Here is a 14509-nt window from a genome sequence, read left to right as displayed (position 1 = left end):
CTGTCTAATTCCAATCAATGCAAGTCATCAGAATCAAATACACCAACTTATATTATTGTCTTCATGAAAGAAAGGAATCTATGTGTGTTAAACATGCTTGTATTATCATTAAACACCATTAACTTGTTAACAAAAATGTCTCTTTCATAAATAAATAAATATAAATTATAAATAGGAATGAGGTAGATCTCCTCGACTCGGTCAATTGAAAAGTAGCTCACCTGCAGAAAAAGTGTGAGCGCCCCTGGTCTAATACGTGTACAAAATATGTATTTCTTCTAAAATTTGGTGTAAGCGGCTGGAATACCCCGGCGCTGAACAGTGTAGCCCAGAATTTAAGGTGTTCTGTAATTGGTTAAATTGAAGTAAAAACAACCAGCATCACAAAATTGATTGTTCTCAATTTAGATTTATTTTTTTCAAGCCCCAGTATAATAAATACTTGATGTAAAAATTATACATTGTAAATATATTGTCATTAAAATTGTGTTGACTAATAAAATCAAACTATGTGTTTTTTTTAATTAAAAATATATATTGCAATTGATCATCTAAGAAAATAGATGCATCTTTCAAAGGTGACATTTTTATCGATGTTTAAACACGTTTGGCTCTAAAATGGGACAGAGAAGAGAGGCTGAGTCATGCTGGCATAGGTGATGGTGGAAGGTGCGGGAGGCCAGTCAGCCTGCTCCTGCAGGTCCAGAGCCAGACGCTTGTATTTACTCTTCGGGGGACGGTTTTTCCGACAGTTGATCCAGGAGAGGAAGGCCGGGACACAACTACATGCACTCACCGTCTGAGATCATGTTCAGGGTGATTGAAGAACACAAGATGTGACAAACACATGTCAGTTAGTAATCCGTAATCATCGGAAGTTTCTAGGATTGTAAGGACACAATATTAGATACACCTGGACACTCCCATGCAAAATAATGTGTCAACAATTGTCTTTATAAAGAAAATATCAATTTCAACTAAGGCTTTAGCATGTTGTAGAGCAGACTTGGGCTAAGTAAGGCCCGTGGACCACATGCGGCCTGTTTAGCTTTTCAACCCGGCCCAAATCATTTTCAACCCATATTCAGTTAAATATTGTCAGACAAAGGGTACAAACAAAAGGCGCGGACGAGGCAGACAACAAACTTGGCTATGAACAAAAACACTTAATGTGACACGAAGGAACTATGGCATGGTAGTGGTGACAAACAACCGGTAGGAGCAACAATAATCCAGCACTGACTGGAGGAGAAAACAGGTATAAATAGTGGCTGGCTGATTGACACCAGGTGTGGCCAGGGGCCAATCAGCCACAGCTGGGAGTACACAGCACTCAGGGAGACAAACAGGAAACAGAAGCAAAATAAGAGTGCTGACAGGAACTAAAGACAGGAAACAAAGACAAATGCAGAGGAAAAACTAAGACATAGACCAAACTGTCAGGGACAAGCCTGACAAATATGCTACAAAATACAACGTATTTGATGTTCAAACTGATAAACTTTTTTTTTTTTTTTTTGCAAATAATCATTAACTTTGAAATTTGATGCCAGCAGCATGTGACAAAGAAGTTGGGAAAGGTGGCAATAAATACTGATAAAGTTGAGGAATGCTCATCAAACACTTATTTGGAACATCCCACAGGTGTGCAGGCTAATTGGGAACAGGTGGGTGCCATGATTGGGTATAAAAACAGCTTCCCAAAAAATGCTCAGTCTTTCACGAGAAAGAATGGGGCGAGGTACACCCCTTTGTCCACAACTGCGTGAGCAAATAGTCAAACAGTTTAAGAACAATGTTTCTCAAAGTGCAATTGCAAGAAATTTAGGGATTTCAACATCTACGGTCCATAATATCATCAAAAGGTTCAGAGAATCTGGAGAAATCTCTCCAAGTAAGCAGCATGGCCGGAAACCAACATTGAATGACCGTGACCTTTGATCCCTCGGACGGCACTGTATCAAAAACCGACATCAACCTCTAAAGGATATCACCACATGGGCTAAGGAACATTTCAGAAAACTACTGTCACTAATTACAGTTCGTCACTACATCTGTAAGTGCAAGTTAAAGCTCTACTATGCAAAGTGAAAGCCATTTATCAACAACATCCAGAAACGCCGCCGGCTTCTCTGGGCCCGAGATCATCTAAGATGGACTGATGCGAAGTGGAAAAGTGATCTGTGGTCTAACGAGTCCACATTTCAAAATATTTTTGGGAATTTCGACATCGTGTCATTCGGACCAAAGGGGAAGCGAACCATCCAGACTGTTATCGACGCAAAGTTCAAAAGCCAGCATCTGTGATGGTATGGGGGTGCATTAGTGCCCAATACATGGGTAACTTACACATCTGTGAAGGCACCATTAATGCTGAAAGGTACATACAGGTTTTGGAACAACATATGCGGCCATCTAAGCGACGTCTTTTTCATTGACGCCCCTGCTTATTTCAGCAAGACAATGCCAAGCCACATTCAGCATGTGTTACAACAGCGTAGCTTCGTAAAAAAAGAGTGCGGGTACTTTCCTGGCCCGCCTGCAGTCCAGACTTGTCTCCTATCGAAAATGTGTGGCACATTATGAAGCGTAAAATACGACAGCGGAGACCCCGGACTGTTGAACGACTGAAGCTCTACGGAAAACAAGAATGGGAAAGAATTCCACTTTCAAAGCTTCAACAATTAGTTTCCTCAGTTCCCAAACGTTTATTGAGTGTTGTTAAAAGAAAAGATGATGTAACACAGTGGTGAACATGCCCTTTCCCAACTACTTTGGCACGTGTTGCAGCCATGAAATTCTAAGTTAATTATCATTTGCAAAAAAAATAAAAATAAAGTTTATGAGTTTGAACATCAAATAGCTTGTCTTTGTAGCATATTGAACTGAATATGGGTTGAAAAGGACTTGCAAATCATTGTATTTTGTTTATATTTACATCTAACACAATTTCCCAACTCATATGGAAACGGGGTTTGTACAATCTGATAAAAGAACAATGCAAGACGAGGAAAGAGCCTTTAAAGCTTGGAAAGAGAGAAATCAAAATCCCACCAACCTGTCCTGTGTCAGCAGCGGGTGTTGCGGTGGTCCGCTTTGCGCCCATTTTGGCCTTGAAAATCCCCCATAAGGTGTCATGGATCAAAATCTGTGATGAATTGAACATGGGAATCACTATAGGCTGCTCCTGATTGAGGTGTAGCCAAACAAATGTAGATTAATTTGGGACATGCTCTCCCTGAGAGAGCATGAGGAGGTTGAGGTGGGTACAGTAGCCAGAAATTATACTCAAGTAAGAGTACTGTTACTTTTGAGATTGTATTACTCAAGTAAAAGTAAGGAGTAGTCACCCAAATATTTACTTGATTAAAAGTAAAAAGTAAGTTGTGAAAAAAAATACTAAAGTACTGAGAAACTGACTAGTAACCTGTTTGTTTAATGACTACGGCAACAAATAATGCACAAAAACATAAAAATAGCAATGAACAAATTCAGAGGCAGGAATATCTCTTAAGCAATTAAAACAATAATATATCAGAATCAGAAATACTTTAATAATCCCCGAGGGGAAAATATATATTAAAAATATTATTATTATTATTAATATAATAATATAAAAAAAAGATTACAAAGTAAAATAAAAAGTTGGGGGGAAGCGGGGGGGTATATTGTAGCGATCCGGAAGAGATAGTGCTGCAAGGGTTTCTGGGTATTGGTTCTGATATGTTTATGTTTTGTTACAAAAACATAAAAATAGCAAAGAAAAAATTCAGGGGCAGGAATATCTCTTAAGCAACGAAAAAAATAATATATCAGAATCAGAAATACTTTAATAATCCCCGAGGGGAAATATATATTATATTAAAAATATTATTATTAATATAATTTTATATTAAAAAGATTACAAAGGAAAATAACAAGTTGGGGGTTAGCGGGTGGTGTATGTTGTAGCGTCCCGGAAGAATTAGTGCTCCAAGGGATTCTGGGTATTTGTTCTGATATATTTATGTTTTGTTACAAAAACATAAAAATAGCAATGAACAAATTCAGAGACAGGAATATCTCTTAAGCAACTAAAACAATAACAAATCAGAATCAGAAATAATTTAATAATCCCCTGAGGGGAAAAATATATTATATTAAAAATATTATTATTAGTATTATTATCCATCCATCCATCCATTTTCTACCGCTTATTCCCTTTTGGGTTGCGGGGGGCGCTGGCGCCTATCTCAGCTACAATCGGGCGGAAGGCGGGGTACACCCTGGACAAGTCGCCACCTCATCGCAGTAGTATTATTATTAACATAATATTATTTTTAAAAGATTACAAAGGGAAATAACAAGTTGGGGGTCGCGGCAGTGTATATTGAAGCATCCTGGAAGAGTTAGTGCTGCAAGGGGTTCTAGGTATTTGTTCTGATGTGTTTATGTTTTGTTACAAAAACATAAAAATACCAATGAACAAATTCAGAGGCAGGAATATCTCTTAAGCAACTAAAACAATAATATATCAGAATCAGAAATACTTTAATAATCCCCGAGGGGAAAAATATATTATATTAACAATAGTATTATTATTATTAATGTTAATATAATATGATATCAAAAAGATTACAAAGTAAAATAACAAGTTGGGGGGTAGCGGGGGGTGTATATTGTGGCGTCCCGGAAGTGTTAGTGCTGCAAGGGGTTCTGGGTATTTGTTCTGATGTATTTATGTTTTGTAACAAAAACGTAAAAATAGCAATGAACAAATTCAGAGGCAGGAATATCTCTTAAGCAACTAAAACAAAGCGGGGGTGTATATTGTAGCGATCCGGAAGAGTTACTGCTGCAAGGGGTTCTGGGTATTTGTTCTGATGTGTTTATGTTTTGTTACAAAAACATAAAAATAGCAATGAACAAATTCAGAGGCAGGAATATCTCTAAAGCAACTAAAACAATAATATATCAGAATCAGAAATACTTTAATAATCCCCGAGGGGAAAAATATATTATATTAACAATAGTATTATTATTATTAATGTTAATATAATATGATATCAAAAAGATTACAAAGTAAAATAACAAGTTGGGAGGCAGCGGGGGGTGTATATTGTGGCGTCCCGGAAGTGTTAGTGCTGCAAGGGGTTCTGGGTATTTGTTCTGATGTATTTATGTTTTGTAACAAAAATGTAAAAATAGCAATGATCAAATTCAGAGGCAGGAATATCTCTTTAGCAACTAAAACAAAGCGGGGGTGTATATTGTAGCGATCCGGAAGAGTTAGTGCTGCAAGGGGGTCTAGGTATTTGTTCTGATGTGTTTATGTTTTGTTACAAAAACATAAAAATAGCAATGAACAAATTCAGAGGCAGGAATATCTCTAAAGCAACTAAAACAATAATATATCAGATTCAGAAATACTTTAATAATCCCCGAGGGGAAAATATGTATAAAAATATTATTATTATTATTATTAATATAATAATATATCAAAAAGATTACAAAGTAAAATAACAAGTTGGGGTAGTGGGGGGGTGTATATTGTGGCTTCCCGGAAGAGTTAGTGCCTCAAGGGGTTCTGGGTATTTGTTCTGATGTGTTTATGTTTTGTAACAAAAACATAAAAATAGCAATGAACAAATTCAGAGGCAGGAATATCTCTCAAGCAACTAAAACAATAAAATATCAGAATCAGAAATACTTTAATAATCCCGGAGGGGAAAAATATATTATATTTAAAATATTATTATTAACATAATATTATATTCAAAAGATTACAAAGGAAAATAACAAGTTGGGGGTGACGGGGGTGTGTATTGAAGTGTCCCGGAAGAGTTAGTGCTGCAAGGGGTTCTAGGTATTTGTTCTGATGTGTTTATGTTTTGTTACAAAAACATAAAAATAGCAATGAACACATTCAGAGGCAGGAATACCTCTTAAGCAACTAAAACAACAATATATCAAAATCAGAAATACTTTAATAATCCCCGTGGGGAAAAATATATTATATTAACAATAATATTATTAATATAATTTTATATTACAAAGATTACAAAGGAAAATAACAAGTTGGGGGTTAGCAGGTGGTGTATATTGTAGCGTCCCGGAAGAGTTAGTGCTGCAAGGGGTTCTGGGTATTTTTTCTGTTGTGTTACGGTGCGGATGTTCTCCCAAAATGTGTTTGTCATTCTTGTGTGGTGTGGGTTTACAGTGTGGCGCATATTTGGAACAGTGTCAAAGTTGTTTATACGGCCACCCTCAGTGTGACCTGTATGGCTGTTGACCAACTATGCCTTGCATTCACTTGTGTGTGTGTGTGTGTGTGTGAAAGGCCGTAGATATTGTGCGACTTGGACGGCACGCAAAGGCAGTGCCTTTAAGGTCTATTGGCGCTCTGTACTTCATGCTAAAGCGAATTTTAAAAAGTCAAATTTGTACTTTTAGAAAAACCGATACCGCTAATTTTGAAACCGATACCGATAATTTCCGACATTACATTTTAAAGCATTTATCGGCCTATAATATCGGACATCTCTAGCTAAAACCATTCAAGGGGAGATTTGCGGATGCGAGCGTACCTCCAGCGTCACAGAGACAACAACATGTCCCACAACCATGATGAGGATCGTAATGCGCCATTCGTAGGGAATACACGAGATCTGAGGGAAGGAAGCGTGTCAGGTCAGGGAAGAAAACTTATATTATTCTTTTATTATCCATCATTGTTTGTTTATGTCAACACAACCTGTCAATCTTAGAAATTCTCCCTAAATAATACGACATTTATTCCCCAAAAGCAGGGGTCACCAACACGGTGACGCGGGCACCAGGTCGCCCGTAAGGACCAGATGAGTCGCCCACTTGCCTGTTTTAAAAATAGCTCAAATAGCAGCACTTACCAGTGAGCTGCCTCTATTTTTTAAATTGTATTTATTTTTCTAGCAAGCTGGTCTCGCTTTGCTCGACATTTTTAATTCTAAGAGAGACAAAACTCAAATAGAATTTGAAAATCCAAGAAAATATTTTAAAGACTTGGTCTTCACTTGTTTAAATAATTTTTTTTTTTTTTTTACTTTGCTTCTTATAACTTTCAGAAAGACAATTTTAGAGAAAAAATACACCTTAAAAAATGATTTTAGGATATTTAAACACATATACCTTTTTACCTTTTAAACTCATTCCTCTTCTTTCCTGACAATTTAAATCAATGTTCAAGTAAAAGTAATTTTTTTATTGTAAAGAATAATAAATGCATTTTAATTTAATTCTTAAGTTTAGCTCCTCTTTTTTCCACGAAGAATATTTGTGAAATTAAAATGAAAAAAAAAATATTCTGGCAAATCTAGAAAATCTGTAGAATCAAATTTAAATCTTATTTCAAAGTCTTTCTTTTAAAATTTTTGTTCTGGAAAATCTAGAAAAATAAAGATTTGTCTTTGTTAGAAATATAGATTGGATTTAAACCTATTTAAAAAATGTCATCAAAAATTTAAAATTAATCTTAATCTGGAAAAATTACTAATGATGTTCCATAAATTATTTTTTTAATTTTTTCAAAAAGATTTGAATTAGCTAGTTTTTTTCTTCATTTTTTGGGGTTGAATTTTGAATTTTAAAGAGTAGAAATTGAAGATAAACTATGTTACAAACCATTAATTTTAATTTTTTTCTTGATTTCTCCTCTTTTAACCCTTCAATTAAGTGTTTTTTTTCTCCATCATTTATTCTCTACAAAAAACCTTCCGTAAAAGGAAAAAAATGCACAAAGGAATGACGAACAGAAATACCCATTTTTATATATATATAGATTTACTTATTAAAGGTAAATTGAGCAAATTGGCTATTTCTGGCAATTGTTTAAAGTGTGTATCAAACTGATAGCCCTTCGCATTAATTATACTCTATACTCTGGCCTTTAAATAGACCTCCTTTTTAGACCAGTTGATCTGCCGCTTCTTTTCTTTCTCCTATGTCCCCCCCTCCCTTGTGGAGGGGGTCCGGTCCGATAACCATGGATGAAGTACTGGCTGTCCAGAGTCGAGACCCAGGATGGACCGCTCGTCGGGACCCAGGATGGACCGCTCGCCTGTAACGATTGGGGACATCTCTACGCTGCTGATCCGCCTCCGCTTGAGATGGTCTCCTGTGGACGGGACTCTCGCTGCTGTCTTGGATCCGCTTTGAACTGAACTCTCGCGGCTGTGTTGGAGCCACTATGGATTGAACTTCCACAGTATCATGTTAGACCCGCTCGACATCCATTGCTTTCGGTCCCCTAGAGGGGGGGGTTGCCCACATCTGAGGTCCTCTCCAAGGTTTCTCATAGTCAGCATTGTCACTGGCGTCCCACTGGATGTGAATTCTACCTGCCCACTGGGTGTGAGTTTTCCTTGCCCTTTTGTGGGTTCTTCCGAGGATGTTGTAGTCGTAATGATTTGTGCAGTCCTTTGAGACATTTGTGATTTGGGGCTATATAAATAAACATTGATTGATTGATTGATTGATTGATAATCAGTAACCAAGAAGTAGCTCTTGCTTTCAGAAATGTTGGTGACCCCTGCCCTAAAACATCCAACCCAGCATTAATTTATATGCATTTTCTAACAAGAAGATACTCACTTTCAAATGGTTGTCTACGGCGGGAAAGGGAAACATCATGATGATCAAGAAAAAAGTATACAAAACAAAGCAGGACAAAACAAACGGCCCTGAAAGTCAAAACAGAGAAGTGAAGATGTTAATGAAACGATAGTGAATATCATGGCACACATACATTATGAATTTTTGAACATGTGTCTGCAAGTGTAACAAGTTATCTGATTGGAGAGCACAATCATGGCATACATTTTTTTGACACAAACATAACATGCTAAAACTTGTGCGAGTGCAGAGGAAGAAATACTTAAGGTGCAGAGGTTCTACCAAGAATTGATTAATGTGGACCCCGACTTAAACATGTTGAAAAACGTATTTGGGTGTTACTATTTAGTGGTCAATTGTACGAAATATGTACTGTACTGTGCAATATACTACAAACCCTGTTTCCATATGAGTTGGGAAATTGTGTTAGATGTAAATATAAACGGAATACAATGATTTGCAAATCCTTTTCAACCCATATTCAATTGAATGCACTACAAAGACAAGATATTTGATGTTCAAACTCATTAACTTTATTTTTTTTTTGCAAATAATAATTAACTTAGAATTCCATGGCTGCAACACGTGCCAAAGTAGTCGGGAAAGGGCATGATCACCTCTGTGTTACATCATCTTTTCTTTTAACAACACTCAATAAACGTTTGGGAACTGAGAAAACTAATTGTTGAAGCTTTGAAAGTGGAATTCTTTCCCGTTCTTGTTTTATGTAGAGCTTCAGTCGTTCAACAGTCTGGGGTCTCAGCTGTCGTATTTTATGCTTCATAATGCACCACACATTTTCGATGGTAGACAGGCCTGTACTGCAGGCGTGCCAGGAAAGTACCCGCACTCTTTTAATACGAAGCCACGCTGTTGTAACACGTGCTGAATGTGGCTTGGCATTGCCTTGCTGAAATAAGCAGGGGCGTCCATGAAAAAGACGGTGCTTAGATGGCAGCATATGTTGTTCCAAAACCTGTATGTACCCTTCAGCATTAATGCTGCCTTCACAGATGTGTAAGTTACCCATGCCTTGGGCACTAATGCACCCCCAGACCATCACAGATGCTGGCTTTTGAACTTTGCGTCGATAAGAGTCTGGATGGTTCCCCTCCCCTTTGGTCCGGATGACACGATGTCGAATATTTCCAAAAAGAATTTGAAATGTGGACTCGTCAGACCACAGGACACCTTTCCACTTTGCATCAGTCCATCTTAGATGATCTCGGGCCCAGAGAAGCCAGCGGCGTTTCTGGATGTTGTTGATAAATGGCTTTCGCTTTGCATAGTAGAGCTTTAACTTGCACTTACAGATGTAGCAGCGAACTGTATTTAGTGACAGTGGTTTTCTGAAGTGTTCCTGAGCCCATTTGGTGATATCCTTTAGAGATTGATGTCGGTTTTTGATACAGTGCCGTCTGAGGGGATCGAAGGTCACGGTCATTCAATGTTGGTTTCCGGCCATGCCGCTTACGTGGACTGATTTCTCCAGATTCTCTGGACATTTTGATGATATTATCGACCGTAGATGTTGAAATCCCTGAATTTCTTGCAATTGCACTTTGAGAAACATTGTTCTTAAACTGTTTGACTATTTGCTCACGCAGTTGTGGACAAAGGGGTGTACCTCGCCCCATCCTTTCTTGTGAAAGACTGAGCATTTTTTCGGGAAGCTGTTTTTATACCCAATCCTTGCACCCACCTGTTCCCAATTAACCTGCACACCTGTGGGATGTTCCAAATAAGTGTTTGTTGAGCATTCCTCAACTTTATCAGTATTTATTGCCACCTTTTCCAACTTCTTTGTCATGTGTTGCTGGCATCAAATTCTAAAGTTAATGATTATTTGCAAAAATAAAATGTTTATCGGTTTGAACATCAAATATGTTGTCTTTGTAGCATATTCAACTGAATATGGGTTGAAAATGATTTGCAAATCATTGTATTCTGTTTATATTTACATCTAACACAATTTTCAACTCATATGGAAACGGGATTCGTATAACTCCATGTATGGTTAAAATAATTATTAGCTCATTTGGTTCCACGGCCAAGTTGGTAAATCAAAATCTTAAATCAAAGCCGCACATTGACATTAATCGAAATCTTTGACTTTGTGCCTGCTCCACCCGACACACTCCAATTTTAACACGCATTTTAATTTTACATCCATGAATTTGGTGGGATCTTCTATCAATTAACTCAAACTTGTCCGAACATTATGGTGCAATATATTTTAAACCATATATGATCATTACAGAAGGCAAATTCTTTTGAAGAAATCATTTTAGCCTGTTTTGACCTATTCGAGAAAACTGAGTCTGGTCTCTGGAAGCTTAATCTATGTTGAAAGCATTCTATTTCAAATATGAATTGTGAAAAATAAAGTGTGTCTTACAGTTTTCATACGTTGGCCGCCTGAAAGGCTTTCCTTTGCAGTAGACAATGGCAACAATGAAGTACTGGAAGATAGAAACATAGAAGAGGGTGGTGTTTTCAAAGACCTGGGTGTTGAACACGTCTGTTTCTTCAGTGGTGTTGGGGCTGTGCTCACTGACGCCGGACTCATTGCAGACCCTGTCGTACAGGGGAGAACGTTTGTCAATATTAATTTACACTGAATACACATACTATGGTAATGTCTGTATGCATAAGATTTAAAGGGCTTATGTTATGATTCTAATCTATATTTAAAACACTTCCTTGGGGTCAACACAAGCATGCAATGGTTGTGTTTTGGTCAAAATTACGCATATATTTTGCTTTACAGACCAATCTTTAAGACACTTTTAGAGTGTTTCTTGAAAACGAGTGGTTTTGGGTATAGTCGTTGTGGATGCAAATTAATCTTTCCAAACTCCGCCCCCTCCAACTGGCGGTGACTGTTTCTCAAACCGGTTAGACATATTTGTAGTTTTCGAGTTACGCTTCGTTTGCTGTGCTTGAAAATAGGATTTTAGTGTCAAACTGTACATGTACAAGCCAGAGTCTGACCCAGAGCGAATGAGATGTCTGATTAATCGAACCCAACTAGTCGAAATGTGCTTTGTAAACTTGGAGAAGGCATTCGACCGTGTCCCTCGGGAAGTCCTGTAGGGAGTGCTCAGAGAGTATGGGGTATCGGACTGGCTGATTGTGGCGGTCCGCTCCCTGTACGATCAGTGTCGGAGCTTGGTGCGCATTGCCGGCAGTAAGTCGGACACATTTCCAGTGAGGGTTGGACTCCGCCTAGGCTGTCCTTTGTCACCGATTCTGTTTATAACTTTTATGGACAGGATTTCTAGGCGTAGTTAAGGAGTTGAGGGGTTCCGGTTTGGTGGCCGTAGGATTAGGTCTCTGCTTTTTGCAGATGATGTGGTCCTTTTGGCTTAATTTGGCCGGGATCTTCAGCTCTCACTGGATTGGTTCGCAGCCGAGTGTGAAGCGACAGGGATGAGAATCAGCACCTCCATGTCCGAGTCCATGGTTCTCGCCTGGAAAAGGGTGGAGTGCCATCCCCGGGTTGGGGAGGACACCCTGCCCCAAGTGGAGGAGTTCAAGTACCTAGGAGTCTTTTTCACAAGTGGGAGAAGAGTGGATCGTGGTCTTTACGGCGTCTTCAGTAATGCGGACGCTGTATCGATCCGTTGTGGTGAAGAAGGAGCTGAACCGCAAGGCAAGGCCCTCATTTTACCGGTCGATCTACGTTCCCATCCTCACCTATGGTCATGAGCTTTGGGTCATGACCGAAAGGATAAGATCACGGGTACAAACTGCCGAAATGAGTTTCTTCCGCTGGGTGGCGGGGCTCTCTCTTAGAGATAGCGTGAGAAGCTCTGCCATCCGGTAGGAGCTCAAAGTAAAGCCGCTGCTCCTCCACACAGAGAGGAGCAAAATGAGGTGGTTCGGCCATCTGGTCAGGATGCCACCCGAACGCCTCCCTAAGGAAGGGGTTTAGGGCACGTCCAACCGGTAGGAGGCCACGGGGAAGACCCAGGACACGTTGGGAAGACAATGTCTCCCGGCTGGCCTGGGAACGCCTCGGGATCCCCCGTGAAAAGCTGGCCGAAGTGGTTGGGGAGAGGGAAGTCTGGGCTTCTCTGCTTAGGCTGCTGCCCCGTGACCCGACCTCGGATAAGCGGAAGAAGATGGATGAATGGAAACTGATTTGCGGCTGCTGCTTTGCGTTTATCTTTTGCATGTTTGCACCCCGCCTTCCGCCTGAATGCAGCTGAGATAGGCTCCCAAAAGGGACAAGCGGTAGAAAATGGATGGATGGATGGAACTTGTGTGCAAACTGTCACAAATGACTATGTTGCGTCAGAAGGAGGCGATAGCTGCAATGAAAGACGATGGATAAAGAAGGGAACAGCAAAGAAAGACATGAAAAGACACCCATTTTCTTCAGGAGGATTACGAGTCATTCTTCATCTAAACGGTAATTTAGCCAGGATTTATGCGTCGGCAGTCTAATGACAGCAGACCATGTACAGTGTTTTATTACATTTACGCGAGGATTGTGAGCGATAGGCAACATTCCAAAAGAAGTGCAGTTTCCCTTTAAAGAAGAGTAGTCTAGATGCCACAGTACCGAAGAACTATCGGCCCATATCCAAGCTGCGGTTTTGGGCAAAGTCCTGGGAAAAGTTGTGTACTAACAGCTTTGTGACTTTCTTTTGCTGAACAATGTGTTTCATCATTTCCAATCAGGCTTTAGTTCCCTGCACTAAAACTGATCTGATCAAGGTGACAAATGATAACAGAGCAGGAAAAGTCTCAGTCTTGGTGGTTCTGCTGGACCTGAGTACTGCCTTTGATACAGTTGACCATACGATCTTAATACAGAGGGTAGAACACAGGGCGGGAATATCAGGTTTTACTCCAAACTGGTTGAAGTCCTATCTCGATCACAGAACACACTTTGTTGGAATTGATAACTGTGTCTCTGACCAAATGGTTATGACCTGTGGGATTCCTCAGGGCTCGATTTTGGGACCCCTATTCTTTCAACTTGTAGTTGTTGCCACTAAGCCATTTCATACGCAGCTTCAATGTGTCCTCTCATAACCATGCAGATGACACTCCGATCTACGTGTCACTGACGGCAGGTGAAAATCAGCCGATTGATTCACTTTGTCACGGCATGGAACAGATCAATGTGTGGGTGCGCAACCATTTTCTTCGGACAAAACTGAGATCATTGTCTTTGGCCCACAGAATCAAAGAGAAACTATTTCACCTTGAGACCCTCTCACTGAAACATTATAATCAGGTTAGAAATCTAGGAGTAGAAATGGACTCAGACTTTAACCTTAACAGACACATTAAGTCAGTACCATCAGCAGCTTTTTACCACCTGAAAACATTGCCAAAATCAGATAAATATTGTCTAGATCACACTTGGAAAGACTCATCCATGTCTTTGTCATGGCCTTCTCACTGGGCTCTTTAAATTAGCTATAAAGCAGCTGCAGTACATCCATTATGCTGCTGCTCCAGTCCTGACTAGAACCAGAAAATGGGACCGTATTAGTCCAATGCTGAGGTCGCTGCACTGACTTCCCGTTGCTCAGAGAATATACTTTAAAACAGTTTTGCTTGTGTACAGGGTTGTTTCACATTCTTGTGCCAAAAGTACTTCTCTGACATGTTAGAACCCTGTGAACCATCTCAGCTCTGAGAACCTCAGGGAGTGGTCTCCTGCTGACATCTTAGAACCACATGAACCATCTCGAGCTCTGAAAACCTCAAGGAATGGTCTCTTGCAAAACAAGGTGAGGCTACATTTTAGTTTTATGCTCCCACAATTTGGAATAGTCTTCCTGAAAATGTCAGACAGGCCTCAACGTTGGCTGAAAACACTTTCTTTTTAATTGTGCACATGACAAAAGAAAGTATTTTA

General features: G+C 39.4%; 1 protein-coding gene across 6 annotated transcripts in view; it reads right to left on the bottom strand.

The window, feature by feature from the left end:
- Nucleotides 1-389: 389 nt before the first annotated feature.
- Nucleotides 390-14509, bottom strand: part of LOC133568155 (polyamine-transporting ATPase 13A3-like) — a 69129-nt gene continuing 55009 nt past the window's right edge. For 2 of the 6 annotated variants that reach the window (XR_009809540.1, XR_009809541.1), the window contains 2 exons: nucleotides 11133-11205; nucleotides 8608-8696 (listed from right to left, as the gene is read on the bottom strand). Coding sequence is in view for 3 of the 6 variants with exons in the window: in XM_061919895.1 (XP_061775879.1) it covers nucleotides 614-799; nucleotides 3059-3148; nucleotides 6567-6647; nucleotides 8608-8696; nucleotides 11027-11205 (625 nt within the window). In the remaining 3 variants the exon portion in view is untranslated. Of the gene's footprint in view, nucleotides 800-3058; nucleotides 3149-6566; nucleotides 6648-8607; nucleotides 8697-11026; nucleotides 11206-14509 lie in introns of those variants that run through there. The other 4 variants (XM_061919896.1, XM_061919897.1, XM_061919895.1 and 1 more) reach the window with 3 other exon arrangements.

This window comes from Nerophis ophidion, linkage group LG14 (genome assembly GCF_033978795.1).
Source record: "Nerophis ophidion isolate RoL-2023_Sa linkage group LG14, RoL_Noph_v1.0, whole genome shotgun sequence".
NCBI classification, from domain to species: Eukaryota; Metazoa; Chordata; class Actinopteri; order Syngnathiformes; family Syngnathidae; genus Nerophis; species Nerophis ophidion.
This window is presented reverse-complemented; position numbering and strand designations above follow the sequence as displayed.